The 17,301-nt window shown below is 44.6% G+C and overlaps 1 protein-coding gene across 1 annotated transcript; it reads right to left on the bottom strand.

Moving 5' to 3' along the window:
* Window positions 1–3,816: 3,816 nt before the first annotated feature.
* LOC130849745 (pregnancy-associated glycoprotein 2-like) lies at window positions 3,817–12,369 on the bottom strand. The gene is made up of 9 exons (XM_057728881.1): window positions 12,317–12,369; window positions 11,307–11,457; window positions 10,082–10,199; window positions 9,860–9,978; window positions 8,471–8,664; window positions 7,434–7,550; window positions 5,670–5,811; window positions 5,485–5,583; window positions 3,817–3,969 (listed from the first exon to the last, which is right to left on the bottom strand). The coding sequence occupies exons 1-9, from the start codon at window positions 12,367–12,369 to the stop codon at window positions 3,817–3,819; spliced, it is 1,146 nt and encodes a 381-aa protein (XP_057584864.1).
* Window positions 12,370–17,301: the final 4,932 nt, after the last annotated feature.

Here is a 17,301-nt window from a genome sequence, read left to right as displayed (position 1 = left end):
ATAAATGAATAATTAGAAAAAAAGCCTGAATGGTATTCCATTGTATGGCTGTACCACATTTTCTTTATCCATTCAACTGTTGATGGATCTAAGCTGTTTCTATATCTTAGCTATAGTGAATGATGCTGCAATGTACATGACAGGACAAATATCCCTTTGAGATCATGAGGTTAGGTTTTTGAATAAATACCCACAAGTGAGATTGCTGGAACAAAGGGGAATTGTCTTTTTAGCTTTTTGAGGAATCTCCATTATATTCTCCAGCAGTTACACCAGTTTATATCACCAGCAATATTGTACAGTGTTCCACATCCTCCTGAACACTTGTTATATATTTTTAAGCTCTTTATTGGAATATAATTGCTTTACACTCTTCTAGTAGTTTTGGAGGTACACCAAAGTGAATCAGCTGTATTTATACACATATCCCCATATCACCTCCCTCCCTTGACTCCCTCCCACCCTCCCTGTCCTGGCCCTCTAAAGCTTCACCCATCATCGAGTTGATGTCCTTTTGTTATACAGCAACTTCCCACTAGCTATCTATTGTACATTTGGTAGTGTATATATGTCAATGTTACTCTCTTTTGATATTGACCATCTAATGTATGTGACATGGTACCTTGTCATTTGATTTGCATTTTCCCAATGATCAGTGAGGGAGGAACTATCCTTCTCCCAAATTTACAGAACAGGAAACTGATGTCCAGAAATGAACTTATCAAGGTCACATGACTGGTAGATGTCACAGGTGGTATTTGAACCCAGGCAGAAAATATCCAGGCTGTACATGCCTGGTGAGTATGCTGCACTGTCTTCCATGTGCTTACAAACATTGGATCATGTTGTTTTGTATTCTGTTCTTTTCTCTCAATGTCATATTGGAACGTTTTCTCATAACACTGAATATTCTCCTAAAACACAATTTGAAGGCAGATGATTGCATCATGGCCTAACTATGCTGTGAACACCTTATGTTTAATGAGCCTTGGTATGTCCCAGACTTTCCCTTTTGTAAGAGACTCTGGGGACTATACCTTTGCTATATAAGTTTTAGGGTGCTTCTGCACATTGCTTTAGCACAAACATTAGAAGCAAAATTGCTGGGCCAAAGGCCATATTTATTTTTAAAAAAAAGTCATCTCCGAAAAGATTGTACCAATTTACATTCTTTCAAGAAGGGTTCAAGCTCTATCATTTTCCTGTTTTTTCTATATTTATTGCCAGCAGTGGCTATAAATCTCTTTGGTCTGTGTTGGGTAAAGAATAAAAGTGGAAGGGGCGGCAATATTGTTGCCTTGAAGATCTGACTTTGGGACTTTCCTGGTGATCCTGTGATTCAGATTCCGGGATTTCAATGCATGGGACGTAGGTTTGATGCCTGGATGGGAAACTAAGATACAACATGCCGTGCAGTGTGGCCAAAAAAATAAAAAATCAATGAAGATCAGATTTATCATCCTGTTGGTAGCACAGGCTACAGATACAAAGCCTGAAATACATTGGGCTCATTAACAGACACAGCTCCAGCCCCAGCCTTAGGCTCATCTAGGGAAGCAAAGCCTGATTTTCTTCTGGTTGATACTATGGCAGTAAGAACCCCTGATGCCATGCATCTCCCAACATGGATGCAGCAGTGTGTTCTAGTGGAAGCATCTACCAATTCATCCATTCATTCATTCAACATGTATTTATTGAGGGCCTACTATGTGCCTGTCACCAGTAGTGGGGCCAGAAGTTTGGAGGAGATTTCCTTAATCTGTACAGTGGGGGTCATGCCCTGCAGGGGCTCATGGAGACACAGGGAAATGCAATATGCAGTTGATCTGATCTATTATTATTACCATTATTATTATTATTATTATTATTATTATTATATTAGTGGTGGTTTCTCAAAACAGAGAGACACTGCTTATGGTTCCATGAAGACCACTTGGAAAATGAATTTGACAAATTGTTCATTTAAATCTCCATTAAGCCCAGACCATGATTTTGCTGTGAAAAAAGAAAAAAAATCTGATTCTGCTCTCACCTTTATCCCCTTTAGCAGTTCTGCAATCAGGCCTTTTTCACTCCCCTCAAGCCCATCATAACCCAGTGCCATCCCAAACGGACCAGGCACACGTCACCCGGAACACACGGCAGATCTGTACACACATAGTAATTGCAGGGCTTAGGGGTGTGTTTCAAAGTGGGGTGGCAAGTCTGAAGTCAATGTCCCAACTTTTGCCCTCACATAGCCACTCCCTGCCTCCCAGAAAAGGAAGCCCCTCACTCCTCTGACCTGCCACCCATACATCTGTTGTTTTTCACCATCTGGCCCTCCCCATTTAGGGCTGTCTCTTTATCTGTCTCCATGAATTGGTGGTGGGTTCCTAACCCAGCGCTCTAACCCTGGGGTCCACCACAGCCCCTGACACACTGTAGGTGCTCAGGCAATTTGGACTGAATGAAAAGAAGAGGCAAGGGAAATGTCCCTTTCACTCATGTTTCTCTTGCCTCTTTAAAGGCTCACACTATGCATTGCACTGGGGTTTGTTTTCCACCTAATTTACTCCTTCCTGCTCCTTTTCTCCTCTCAGTCTCCCTCTACCTCTGAACCTCACTGTCCTCAGGCTGGACCTCTGCCAAGGGTCTCCAGTTGGGAAGAAATGATGCTTCCACTATGGTTGTGCCAAACCATGCTGACTTGAACCAAATGTTTTGTTGATCTGCCCCTGGAGGAAGCTCAAAAAGGTTGAAGGCTTTGTGTACCCTGAGTCCCCCTTTATGAGTGTCATCTTCCTCAACACACTTGGAGGCCAAGGGAAGGAACATGCTGGTCCCTGGAGAGGTTGGGTTGGCTAGGGATCTACATGGGCCGTCACTTGGCAAGTGGGGCTAAAAAGGAAACCCATAGTGTGAGTGGCGGAGAGCTGATGACTGGGGTAAGTGGACCAAGAGGAACCATCTCAGGTTGCAGGGCCTCACCCAGAACCCCCCTGGAGCAGAAGGCCACTGCCAGAGTTCCTTTGAAATGGGAAGAATAGAATCTATTTTTATTACTTCTTCCTATCCCTCTGAATCAGCAGGTGGTAGAGTTTGTGGGGCTGTTGCTAACTCCTCCATGGTCTAGAACACTCCCTAGTGACTTTGTTTAGGTGCTGCCTCTCCCCTGTGCCAGTCACATGTTGTTGAAGAAACTTTCAATCATGTGGGGCAAGGCAATGTGACCAAGTAAACCACTCATAGTACCGCATGTGCCTGCCAGGATGGATGATCGAGGGCTGGACACATGATCCGACGTGGACCAATCAGAGCCCTCCGTGGTACCATGATGTTTCCTGAGCCTGTTTCCTTCTGGGTTAGATGCCTTGGAGATATATGTGTAGAAGCCTGAGGGAGGAAAGATGCCAGGCGAAGAGAATCAAAGGTGAGAGAAAGGAAAGAGTGAGGGAGAGAGTGAGCTGAAGGCTTCTGATTTCTTGGGTCCAGTCACTGAGATGTTTGGATCTGCTCTGATTCCTGTGTCCTACATCCTCAGTATCCTTCCAGTAAGTCTCCCTTTTCATTGAAGCCAGTTAGAGTTGGGCACCTCTCACATTGTTTCAGGGGAAGTTCTAGATCCTGCCCTATTATGATGCACCTCCCCAACCCAAGGAGAGGTACCCATTCATATTAGCACCATTTGGAATGGAATCCTTTATTCTTTACTGAGAATAGGGCTTGGCAGAGCCCCAAACAGAGTCCACCAGCATCCCTTGGTAGGAGCGCCCTAGGTGTGAGTGAGTGTGTGTTTGGAGTGGGCCTAATTGATTCCTGAATCAGCCCCAGCAATTACACTGCAGGAGCCAGGCCAATCCTGTTGTTTCCCCGATCATAAACAGAGAAATACAGCCTCAGGAAGGCATTACCCAGGACCCACGTCTCCGGTTGGTTCAAGGTCTCTGTGCCCCCTTGAAGCATGCTGATACAAGGGCCATGCGGACTCTGGGGAAGAAAGAAATATGCCCCAGTCAGACTGATTTCTTGCCTGCCATGCCCCTCAGTATCTAGAGCCGGTGGCTTCTCAGTTTTATTTCCCTTCGTTAGTAAGAACCAAATTACTGTCTCAGCAGATGGGGAAGTGGGGTGCCCATCCAAAAGCAAACACAGCCAAGACATGTGGTTGCCCTGAGGTATGGGGGTGGGAGAGGGGAGGTTTGGAGTTTGGGAATAGCAGATGTATACTACTATATAGAGAATGGATAAACAACAAAGTCCTACTGAATAGCACAGTGTAATAAAATATTCAATATCCCGTGATGAACCATAATGGAAAATAATAAAAAAAAAATTTGTATACATGTGTGTGTATGTGTGTGTATATATATATGCATAACTGAGTCCCTTTCTTGTACAGCAAATATTAACACAACTTTTTAAATCAAGTATACTTCAATACAGTCAAAAAAAAAAAAGGGACAAGAATGGCCCATAATTCCCGCCCTTTCCTTCTGACCCATGCTCGCTCTTTTCTCTGCAGAGAATGCCCTTCCTTCTCCCTCCTCCCTACAACCAGTTCTTTAAGACTGTGCTCAGCCCCTCTAGGAAGACTTCCTGGACCCAGGCTCACCCTCCCTGGTCATTCCAGCACTCCAGGCCAGGTTGTTTGACTTACTCTGGTGCTCCCCTCGTCTGTAGCCCTCATCACCCCTAATCTGGACGTGGAAACACTTAGCACAGCCCTTGGAGGTGCCATTTGCATGGAGTCCAGTGTAGATTTGCCGCACCGCAAGCAGGCCTCCTTATGCCTACATGAGGCTGGGGGTTTCATATCATTGAAATTCCCTCTCTTTTTCAAAGCCTTCTTTGAGCCCATCAGCCTCCTCTAAATTCCCATAGGGAGATATCATTATACCTCAACCTTTTGCCTGGGCTGTGCAGTTACTGTGCATACTTTACTCACATGAGCATCCAACACACCCACAGAGGAGTCTGGTAGCTCAACTCACAGAGGGGTAATTGGGGCTTAGCAAGCAGAAGGTGCAGCTAGACTAGGGGAACCATGTAATAGATGATCCAATCAGTAAACTTTCGACATGGGAAGGGAGAATATTAATCATTATAGTGGGACAACATTTTGAGACTGACCCCAGCCAAACTCACTGGCCACTTGGCCTATTTCAGGGATTGCTAGAGCTGATTTCTGTGTTCATGCATCTGAGGAGTCTGGTGGAACTGAAGCTCTTTGAGGGCAGAGACACTTAATATGCCCCTCTATTTGTGCCTCACACCACGCTGGCACGGGGTCATGTCTGCATTTATTCCAGGATGATGGATGTCCCAGACTGCCCTTTACGCTCAAGTGGTTAGTTTTGTGGGAGGCACTGGCCTAGTCTCCTGGCTCAGCAACATCTGCAGTGGTGTGACTTGGCCTCCAGAGGGCGCCCTCCTCCCAGCAGCAGCCCAAGGATTCCTGCAAGGCCCAGATTTAAGAATCAGCCCCCAGGTTTATCCTCTCACCTTCCAGACGTAGGTTTGAGCAGGCACTGGATAGTCAATGTGATTGATGGTGAAGATGATTGTAGGCAGTTTTCTAATGTTGCCGCATGGAACCAGGTACTGTTAGATATAGAGGAGAGAGGTTGGTTCAGCTGATCCCTGGTGTGTGGAAAGACCCAGAGTGACCCTGTGGCATGTCCCTTCACCTGTTGACCGGAAGGCGTGGCATTGATAAGCTTCTGGATGACAGTGACCAGTCTAGTTGGACCAGCCAGCAATGAGGTCCCGGTATCCAGAATAGCCTGACATCCAAGGTAACAACCGACAATCCTCCCATTCATGGTGATGCTGAGAGACAGTGGGAAAATTTGGGCACCAGGATCACAGTGAAGTCTCCCTCCATGATTACCCTCCTCCCTGACTGTCTCCAGAACAGCCCTTCAGCTCATGCTCTGACTCTGTTTGCCTTTGCTTTAGTCACATAAACTTCTTTGACTTCCTTTGAGTTCTTGAATGAACCAGGCTCTTATGTGCCTCAGGGCATTGGCCTGTGCCGGTCGCCCTTCCTAGAAGACTCCCATCCCATTTGTCTAGCTAATTTCTCCTCACCTTCCAGTTTCTAGCTTAAATGTCCCTTTTTCAGGGAAGTCTTTCCCCCAGACTAGATCAGGCTTATGTCTTAGTCTCTCTCTGTGAAGATTCTTCGTCATTTGTAGCAAATATTGATGCAGTAATTCTTTATGCGTGTGACTTGTTTCATGTACATCTGCCTCACTAGATGTAAGGGCAAGTTGTATCCTCAGTGCCTCTCTCAACTGGGCTGCACACAGTGGATGCACAATGTATCTTTACTGAGTGGATAAATGAATGAATGAATAAGTAAGTGAGTCAAAAAAATGCATGAGGAATAACCAGAGGCCTGTGTCTGGTGACTGACCAATAATGGGTCATCCCACTCAGTGAAGCTGGAGGCTCTCTGGAGCAGCAGATACTCAGAGTGGTGGTGAGGGAGACAGAGGCTGCCCTGGGAGAAGTTGTTGCCTAGCATGGATTCCTACCCGGCTCAGACACGAAGGCCACCGGCCAGGGGATGCCCGAGCTAGCCCAGCACCCCCCAAAGGACCCATATGCTTCTGGCTAAGGGTATCACACAGAGTGCCATCAGTTATTTATCCTTGTTCTCAGGCTAGTCTTGGATCCCAGGTTCCTGATTCTCTCTGTCACAGCCTCTGCCCCACAGTGTTCCCAGGATGTGGGGGTGGGTGGCAATGGGTAGCAGAATTGTCTCTTTGTATGGGTACTTTCAAGTCTCAAGAAAGCAGCCAACCTCTCTCCACTGCTGTTAATTGTTTCCCTAAGGAGACCACTTTTCCAAGTTTGTCCAGGACTTCCCCTGTTTTTAAACTAGGATTATTGTATACTAAGAACTCCTTTGGTCCTGAGTAGCCCTGGAGAGTTGGTAATCTTGTCTCACCCCTGTTTAGGCTGGTGAATTTCTCCCTGATCCTCTTTTCACCGAACTTTACGGTCCTAACATCCTGCCATCTGCCTCACAGAACAGTGGGCGCAGCCCTGTCCAGGCTGCACACACCTCTCAGGACCGTGTTGGTCAGGATCCTGGTCAGGGTGCAGGTCAGGAGGCCTGGGGTGATTTTGAGCCAATGGGTGGTGTGTGTACATGTGTGTTTCTGTGTTTGTTTGGATGTGTGTTTGTACATGTATCTTTGTGTATGTGCTTGTGTGTCTCTGAGTGTGTCTGAGTGTCTCTACGTGTGTGTTTGCGTGTGTATCTGTGTTCCTGTGCATGTTTCCATGTGTGTCACTGTGTGTTTACATGTGTGTCTTTGTGGTTGGAATACACGTGTCTGTGTGTGCCTGTGTGCCTGATCGTGCATTTGTGTGTGTCTGCATGTGTCCACGTCTGCATGTGGGAGTTTCACTTGGGCTGATCCTCAGAGGGAGAAGCTTACCAGTTCATGGTTATCTGCCAGAAGTGGGTTCGGGACACTGGTATCCACTTGAGCTGTCCTTTGTGGTAGCTGTGGTCCACCCCACCAAACATCACCACACTGCCATTCTCCTTCCGGCTAAGGAGAGAAGGAAGAGGAAGGGCTCCTTATCAGAGAATAACACCACTCACTGTCTGAGGGCTCTGCTTATCCACCTTTCAGAGACACTACTATGGTCTTCATTTCACAGGTGTGGAAACTGAGGTGTGGAGGGATTGATTACATGACCATGGTGGGTCACAGAGTAATAAGTGGCATAGAAGAGGTTTGAAACTGGACAGCCTGGCCAGAATCTGATCACCACCATTCTGAAGAGGGCATATTCCACTTCAGCAACCAACGTGCTCGGAGATATCCTCAGAGGACACTGTATTTGTGGTCTCGGCTTCTTCCTTGTGTAGCCTGCCATTTTTCAGAAAAGTTGAGGCCCTAGTGCACTAAGCACATGGGTTCAATCTCATCCAGGCTTGTTTTCACAGGCTTGTGACCTGTGACAACCATGGGGTCCCATGCTCAGGAGGGCACCACACCTCTGCTATCCCTGTCTTGAAATTCTTAACACATTTTGAGCAGGAGGTCCCACATTTTCATTTTGCATTGGCTCCTGCCAATCGTGTAGCTGGTCCTGGGCTCCCAGTACAATGTTAATCAGGAAGAAAATATTCCCGCCATGCTTCTCCTTCCTTCCATGTCAAATCCATCAGCAAACCCTGCTGCCTTTCCCTCCAGCCTGTAGCCTGACACCTTCCATTGCTCTCTCCCTTCCCTCCAACCCCCTGGAACAAGCAGCTGTCTTTGAGCCCATGAGCATGGTTGTGTTCCAGGAAAATTTAATTTAGCGAAACCAGAGGTGGGGCCTGTGGTGGCCCTGGGGCTGTAGTTATGCTGGGGTAGGCAGTCTCTCAGGAAAACTCTGATCAGGAGGTCTGTAACTTTTCATGAATCAGACAGTATCTTACAGTTGATTTAGAGAGAGGGCTTGTCAGGCTCAGACTTACGTGCTCAAGTAGAAGGCAAAGACAGGCTGAGAAATGAGGCCTTGTGTCTTCAGCTTGTCAAAGACAGGGGTGATCCCTTTGGAGGCACGGCTGGGGTAGGCCAGGCCCAGGACACCACCAGAGAATGAATTATGATACCCAATCTCTTTCACGCTCAGCCCAAATTCCTGGCCCAGGTCGACAAGGTTCATGATCTGTGTGAGAGGAGAGCGTTCACACATAAATGTTTGGGATATGGATCTGAGACTGGGCTAGGATGGAGATGCTGTTAACACCTCAGAGAAGACCTGAGGCCTGCCTGTGCCCTGGTTGACCTTAGAAGGTTAGACCAAGCAGGGACAGGAGATCTGATTCCATTTGTGTAGGACTATGGATTTTAACCAACACCTGCTCCTCCTGCACACCATCTGACGTGAGTCACATTGGCCTCATGTCTTTTGTATAGGTGGGGAAATAGAGACTCAGGACAGGACCAAATGGTTTCTATTTGAGGACAAAATGAGTAGAGAGCAGGGTGGTCATCTCTTTGGCATCACTCTGATCAGATGACAGAAATAAACTGAATTCAATGCAATGCATTGTGGATCCTGCATCTGCCTAAGAAGACAGAAGACCTTTATACAGTGCCAGAGTTATTATGAAAATTCTGCATGGGAAAATGCTTTTGAGGTTTTGTGTATATTAGAGAGAGAGAAAGAGAGAAAGAGAGAGAGAGAGTACTCAGGCCCTTCTGGGAGGCAGGCCATAGATTTTATTGGACTCTCAAAGGCCCCCTACAGTGAAAACCCATTTTTCAGGCCCTTCCCATATCTGTGGCCCCTGCTTTCCCTGCCAAGATGCCTGAAGCAATCGGCTGACCCCAGGTGCCCAACATCAGTTTTATCCTCCCCCCTAAATATCTTCGTACCATCATGAATCCTGACTTCAGGCCAGCTTCACCGCTTCCTAAATAAGTAACCTTTACAAGGCCCAGAATCTCTGTACCTCAGTTCCCTCCTTTGTATAATGGAGCTAATCATAGTACTTGCTGTGTGGGGTTGTTGCAGGATTAAATATGTTATTACCATGAAAGTGCCTGGTACAGTCTGAGAGTAGAAAAGTGGGGTTTTTTTTTGCCCCCTCTCCCGCCTCCCAGTGAAGTGATCCTTGAGCTGCTCATGGGCAAAGGACCTGCAAATCCACACCACAGGCCACTCTCTGGGTCAGCTGTTCTGGGAGTTTGTGTGTCAGCAGCAGCACTGTATCCCTAGGGACATTCCCTGTGGGGACAGTGGACAACCGCTAGGGGCTGTTGGGAAAGACAGCCCCTCCCAGTTGGTCCTGCGTCTCCTTTGTAAGCAGCAGTTGCTCTCAGGGCCGACCCTGACTCAGCTTCTGGTTTCCACTTACCCGAACAGTGTCAGAGCCAATAAATCCAACAATCCTCCCAACACCGCATTGAACGTTGAAGGCCCGGCCTGCGAGCTGGAAGGTGGTGGACAAGTGATGATTGAAGTGCTTGCGTGTATCTGCAGACACAAGGGATGAATTTCCCTCAGGTGCCAAGGAAGGAGTAATGGCTGGGAGGGGAGTATAAGATGGGCGGGCAGTGGGGGTGCAGCAAGTACTCACGCCTGAAGAAACTAGGGCACTGGATGCAGGACACCCACATGTCAGCTGTGCTGGTGTCAAATAAGACCCTCACCTCCTGAGGGGGTGTTCCAATGGTGATTTTGCCAGCATAGGCCAGCTACGGGGGTGGGGATAGATGGTTAGGGCAGGGCTGTCTGCCCTGCCCACCCTTGATTCCTGGACTGCTGCCTTCCTTGAGGTGTCTCATGTGTCCTGAAGTCATTTTCCAACCACCACGCCTCACAGCCTTTGCTCAGAATGGTACCCTCATTTGATTTTTTTTTTTTAAATCTGTGGTCTTGTTTAACTGTCCAGTGACTGTGCTCCCATCAGTGCAGTATTAGTGCAGAGTCTTAACCACCAGACCTTCAGCGAAGTCCCAGTGCCTTCATTTAAGATGCTGTCCAGTCTCCCCTTCAAGGCCCAGCTTGAGTATTTTCTTTCCCAGGTGGCCCTCCTAGGTCACCCCAGGCCACTTCCTCTAAACTTGGACCATGTGCTGTCAACAACACACAGTTGGCCCTTTTATTGGATGTGTATTTACTCTTTACCTATGATTCAGGCTAGCCTATACATTCTTGAAGGAGAGACGAGACATTTTAAAAATCAATAACAATACTGAGATTGCCATATATACATAACTAATAGGAATAAATTATATCAAATTTTACACTTTAAACATATGCAGTTTATTGTATGTCAATTGAATGTCAATAAAAGTTCCTAAAAACAAGAAATATAAAATAAAATAAAATAAAATAAAAAACAATAACCAGAGTGTTAGATTTTTATACCTTCACAGGTCATAGGGCTCAATAACTTTTTCCTGGTGTCCTTCCTGGATCTACTGGGGCTAAACTTCCTCTGCCTGGGGTTTCAAACTTGATATGCAGTTGGATTATCTTTTGATTAGACAAGGCTCACCTTTCACCTGTCACTCCGTGGCTCACTTCTGAAAGAAGAATCTCCCTCAAACAAATGACATATTTTTGGCACAGAAATGAATGTTACCTGCCACCTGGTCATTGCTGGGCCCAGTCATCACAGACCAAGAGCTGAGGATGAGAGTGCCTTCTCCTCTAGGAACGGGGTCCCTGTTCACCAGTGTTTCTCTTTCCTGTATGTGCCCCAGCCCCAACATCCAGCCTAGTACATCCAGATGAACCCCAGTGTTAGGCCAGAGCACCAGGAGTGCTGGGGAGTGCCATCCTTCCAACACACTCACATTCGGGAAGTTCTTGATGGGTAGAAAAGAAATATTCGGGTCATCAGTGGCATTCTGGGACCTGTTGTCAGTGTTCTCCTCCAAGAAATTTGTCCGCAGGTTTTTTTCTCTGAGGGCTTCTCGCATGGTCTTGATCTCCGTTAGAGGGATTCTTACACCAACATTGGGTAAAGGCAGCAAAGAAGGGGCAACAATCAGCTGTCCATACTATTACATGCCTGCCATACTTTGCATTATAATGGCCCTGTGAATTTTGCCAGCATTTTTATGAGTGTTTTGTTATTATCAGGACACCATGCAAAGACCATGGTTTGAATACAGGTTCTTTTGTGGAGTTTTGGGCAAGTCATATCATTTGAAGAATTAGTTTCCCCATCAGTAAAAAGATGGAATATAATAACCCCCATCCCCCATATACAATATGTTGGGTATTAAGTGAGATAATGGATAGAATGTACCTGATATTTAGGAAGTCTCAACAGAGAAAGCCATTACCTTTGCCATCCCACACTATCTTCTTCAAAGTACACTTTAAATATATCTGTTTACTGTAAGTCAATTGTATCTCAATAAAATAAATTAAGGAAAAAACAAACAAAAAACTACAAAGTGATGGAAGAAATAAAAGAGAGAGATACAGAGATGAAGACAGAGACACATTCACACTGAAAATGAGAGAGAGCAGAGAGAAGACCTAGAAGCAAATACAGGAGAAATGCTCTTCCATAGGAGCACATTTAGAGTTGCAGAGGTTGTACACTGAACCATTCCAAGGAGTGCCATTTTCACACAGGTCATGATGTGTCTGGCACCCCAGAGTTATGCAACCCTGCATGCCCACCCCAAGACACTTGCTTAACATGGGAAGGTACACATAAATAAGTGGGAATTTAACTTTAAAAATGTCAGGGAATGATTATGTCTCTTTCTAACCCTTATGGATGGAAGAATAAGAAGACAAGAAAAACCCCAGAAAGGGAGATGATGCCACTTACAGTCCCTTTACTTACATGACTAGGCACTCTGAGAGGGCCACCAGCCCGAGGATCCCAAGCCACTTCATGCTTCTTTCCTGGCCCAAGTACTCAAGAAAGAGCAAGTTCTGAGCATGCTGTGTTGGCCAAGATCTCCTATATATATATATGCTGTGACATGCCCTAATTGTCCCCTTTAGGCCACTAATGGATCAGATAAGAAATATGAACCTCTTGATAAAATCTTTACCTCCATCAATGTCTGTGGGGAGTGGACTTAGAAAATTCTCAGAATACAGAGATGTTAACTATAATCTTTTCCTTGGGGCTTGGCTGCAAAACCAAAACTGAACCACGTGGACTAATCAAGAAGGGGGAGATTCTTGCCAACTTGGATAAAAAAACACTGGTACTCTCGTGATAAAAGTAATTCTAGGGGCCATGCTTGCTATTCATGATCTCATGTGATCTTCCACATAACTTCATGAGAAGTGCATTGCTGTCTTCAAAAGAGAGGAGATAGCTAGGAGGAAAAGAGGTCAAATGGCAAAGTGAAGACTTGAGCAGTAGCCCAGTGACATATGAGTGAGTGACTTTAGGTAGTGGGACAGATGGCACAGATCAGGGGCTCTTATGATGCCAATCTGCTTCAAAATCTAGGCTAGAGAAGTACTGCAATTGCAGATTTTCACTTTGGGAAGAAATGTGATGTGTGCATCCAGGAGATACTTAATACCATCCAACAAACATACACAGAGCACCCTGTATGCTGGGGCCTAGATTAGATGCTGAAAAGTCAAAGTCCAGTAAGAGACAGGGGGTCCTCATCTTTAGGGAGCTAGCAGTCTATTCTGACAATCTCATGGCCTCTCTGGCAAGAGAAATAAATGAAAAGCTAGGCCAGCATCATGGTCACAGGGCAAGCAGCAAATGCCCTACTATTGGGAGCAGCCTCTCCTCAGCTCCAACCAACCTCTGCTATGCTTGAGAGCAGCCTGGTTGGCCTAGTTTCTGGAGACATAAGAAGTCTGGATATTTACGTAAAATCCCCTGATTTTCAATGTTAGCAACTATATTTTCTCTTCACAGAACTTTGTGTGAGCAAAACCTGAAACAACTGTGTGCTGGATTCAGCCTGCAGGCTGTTCAGGTTTTTATTTCTCACCTAGAGGTGCCAGTAGATAGGGAAAAGAGAGGGGGTTCAATTCATGTTGGGCAAGTGAATAAGAGACTGAATGCATCTTAACCATGTTAATTTCCCTTCCATTTGTAAGGAAAGATCACCAGGGTCCTATAAACCAACAAATTCATAATGTCCATTTGCTGGCATCTGATATAATTCCCTAATAGGATCCATGCCTTGAAACATTTTGTCTCCCAAAACATAGAAAGAAGTAACGTTTAAGCATCTTTCCTCTCATAGAAGACAGACAATACCACTCAAGGCTCCTGCTCAGCCTGAGATATATAGACTATCTGTTAAAATGTTATTCCAGCCAAATTAAAGACAATGGAGCTTAATGGCTCTTTCTAGGATTCCCAGTGCCCCAGTGTTCCTGTTGGAGATCTATCGAGGCCTGTCCCTTGGGTAGAACAAAGGGAGTGTGCCCTGTACAGGAGGTGAGGGGTAGATGGGGTGCTGAGTCTTTTTACTCATTTTGGCACACTGTTGAAATTCAGGTTTGCTTGTTCAATCCCTGTGGAGGGGATTTGACAACATCTAGCAAATGACACACACAAATACCATTTAGCTCAGCAATTCCACTTCTAGGGGTCTATCCCAAAGATACCCTGGGAAAAATACAAAAAGACATATGCACAGGCTATGCACTGCAATATTGTTTGCAAAAGCAAAAGATTAGAAATATACCGGAACTGACCATCCAGGGTGGAGTTTTGAATAAGGCATAGGGAATGAAAACAGCTGAGTATAATGGGGATGCAGGGAGACATGGAAAAGAATGGATGTGATTTTCAGGCTATCCTTTTTAGATTTTTCAAAATTGGGACAAGAAAAGTGCTTATAGTTTGTTGCATATATATATATATATATATATATATATGTATATATATATATATATATTTCAATAAGAAAATTTCAAAGAATAAACCAAAAGCTAATAAAAATTGTAATTTTTCAGGGAGGGACAGGGACAGAAGTGAGATATTTCTTGTTTTATACTTTGACTTTGCAACCATATAAAATGTTACAGAATCAAAAAATAGATAAATAAAAACATCTTTCAAAATTGAGAACTAAGTCAAATGAACCTAATTCTATGAAATTGGTGACATTGCCCCAGAGAACAAAACATCACTTAATTGGCTTTAAAATGTAGAGTTTTGACTCTGCATTCAGAGTGGGATATCTTTGAAGGACAAAGACAAACAAATATATAAAACCACCTTCCCTCCAAAACAAAACCAAAAACAAAAGCCAAAGAAATCTGAAAGTATATGCAACACCTTACTGTTGGTGATATTGCTACTATGATTTTGAAGCTATCATATGTATTTTCATACAAGTTAAGGAAAGAAAGTGATTAATGCTGATGTTGTTATAAAGCAAGACTTTCAGTGATGGAGAGAAAAGAAATTTAAGTCTGCAACCAAAAGCTTAAGGAAAACCCTGTGGTCTTAAACCTTGAATTTGAAGTATAAGTTTGTTCCAATGAATTATTTTCCTTTTATTTTAGAAGAAAATCTGTACTTCTTGGCTCTGACCACTGAAAACTCTAGAAGCAGTGGCAACTTGATAACAGTGACTATCCTGAGGCATAGCTTGTGGCTCTAAATACCATTTTTCTACCAGAGGATCTAGAGATTCCTTAAGAGATGGCTGATTTCAGAGATGGACCAAGAAATGCACAAGATAAGCCTAGGAATCTTGGAAGACCAGATAGTTGAACACTATCAAAGACCACCAGGGGCAGACAAAAAGTTTTGTTATCCATATAAAGAGGCCAAAAGTGGGACAATTTTGAAACAGGATGTAACGGGGCAGGGCACAACCTTTGAAAGAGTGTCATAGCCTGAGGAGATGAAATAAACTGAGTAGAACTGAATGGGTCAAATGTGGTGGACAAATTGACTTCTAGTAGACTTTGAGCTTCAATAATATAAGCATAAGGATCAAGAAGTGAGTGGTGGCCCATTTCCTGTAACTCCCCATGCCTTCTTGAAATAGTTGGAATACTCTTCCCACTCATTAGTCTGTGGAAGTACCCACTCATATAAAAACTGACAACCCTATACCCTTGTGCCTTTCACTTTCTGACTTTGTGCAGTCTGTCCTTGGAGTGTGTTTCTCTGTAAATAAATCCACTTCTTACCTTTCAATTTGGTTCTCCCTGAATTCTTTCTGGGATGAAACATCAAGAAACTGAGCTTCCGTAAGTCCTGAAACAAGCTGTGTGATCTCAGTTGGAAGTCTTTGGGTTTTGGCTGGGTTGGAGTCTCAGCAATGTGGATTTAAGCCCTAATCAGGATTTTGGCTGGGTTTAAGTCCCAGGTACATGGGTTCATGTCTCAATCTGAGTTTTGGCTGGGTTTGACTCTTAGCCACTTGGGTTCATATCTCGATCAGGATTTGGCAGGATTTGAGTAGCAGCTGACAAGCTTCAAATGCCCATGTGAGGTGCAAGGTTTGTATTTTAGCATCACATCAAATTGATTGAAAGAAATTAAATATATAAACAGTCATGACTGGAACTTCACTGGTGGTGCAGTGGAGAAGACTCTGTGCTCCCAATGCAGTGGGCCTTGAGTCAATCAATGGTCAGTATACTATACTTCACATGCCACAGCTAATAGTACACATTCTGCAACTGAATCTCCTGCATGTCGCAACAGATGATCCTGCACACCGCAAATAAATCCTGGGACAACCAATAATAAATAAATAAATATTATATATATATATATATATGTGTGTGTGTGTGTGTGTGTGTGTAAAATGCTGGATTATATTCCATTGTATGTCTCCATCACATTTTCTTTATCCATTCAACTGTTGATGGATCTAAGTTTTTCTACATCTTGGCTGTGATCATTGTGAATGATCCTGCAAAGGACCCGACAGTGATCTCGGAGAGACAGCAGTGAGCGGTCCTGAAGAGAGATCTTAATTCCCTTCCCAGGAATTATATCTGGGTATCCTGGATCAAAAACCTGGAATTCTATTCTCCAGATAACTTGGGCTAGAGGCTAGTATGAAAGTGGCCGTAGCTCTTTCCACCATTTGAATACTTCAAGGAGGTACAAAATGTAAAAACAAGTACAAAGTTTATTATTAGAGACACAGCACAAAGTATCGGAGAGCACACAGAGAAGCAGTTTATTTCTTTCAGACAAAAGCAAGGCAGAAATACACACCCAGAAAAAGGGTATGGGCTTCCTTTCTAAGGAAGAACAGGGCATTAAGTCAGAAACTAGTTAGAGAAATACACCAGAGAGGAGTGTGTGCATTTTGAGCAAAGAATGCAATAAGTCAGAAACTAGGCAGAAATACACACCCAGAGGAGAGTGGGAGTCCTAAACAAGGAGTTCAGGAAAGAGGTGATTTATATTACTTATATAGGATAGACTTTCCCTGTCTCTGTTTACATGTGGCCAAATATCTTGTTTCCTTTTTAATACCTGAGTGTTCTTAAGACTATCCCTAAGATGCATATGCAATATCCTGCTAAGATAGATCCCTCTGCAGAGGCCTATATGTGCATGTCCACACTTACCATGGGGTGGTGCTCCTTCCTTGATTGACCACCAAGAAGCCTTCCTAAGCATATGCTGATGGGGAAGTTTTCCTTGATCTCAGGTGTGGGCACCTTATCTCTTTACTTCAGCAGAGCTCAGCTTCTGCCACTAGCTTTGTCCTTGGAGTGTCAGGGTAAGAACAAAGCTTCATTTTGACTCCACATGACAAACACCAGCTGTCCATCCCAGGGGCCCATCTATCTCCTATCTCAAATACCCACAGAGAGACATGAATCCCAACAAAACTTTATTGGGAGTATGAAGGA

The sequence above is a fragment of the Hippopotamus amphibius genome, chromosome 3 (assembly GCF_030028045.1).
Source record: "Hippopotamus amphibius kiboko isolate mHipAmp2 chromosome 3, mHipAmp2.hap2, whole genome shotgun sequence".
Taxonomy (NCBI): domain Eukaryota; kingdom Metazoa; phylum Chordata; class Mammalia; order Artiodactyla; family Hippopotamidae; genus Hippopotamus; species Hippopotamus amphibius.
The sequence above is the reverse complement of the archived record's forward strand: the minus strand, read 5'-3'. Positions and strand labels throughout refer to the sequence as shown.

Excerpts from the sequence above, each read along its gene's own strand:
- LOC130849745 (XM_057728881.1), bottom strand. The coding sequence starts at position 12,369 with ATGAAGTGGCTTGGGATCCTCGGGCTGGTGGCCCTCTCAGAGTGCCTA. Across the intron at positions 10,200-11,306 it reads CCATCAAGAACTTCCCGAAT|CTGGCCTATGCTGGCAAAAT; the intron begins GTGAGTGTGTTG and ends CCACCCCCGTAG. Across the intron at positions 8,665-9,859 it reads TTGGCTCTGACACTGTTCGG|ATCATGAACCTTGTCGACCT; the intron begins GTAAGTGGAAAC and ends CCTCTCACACAG.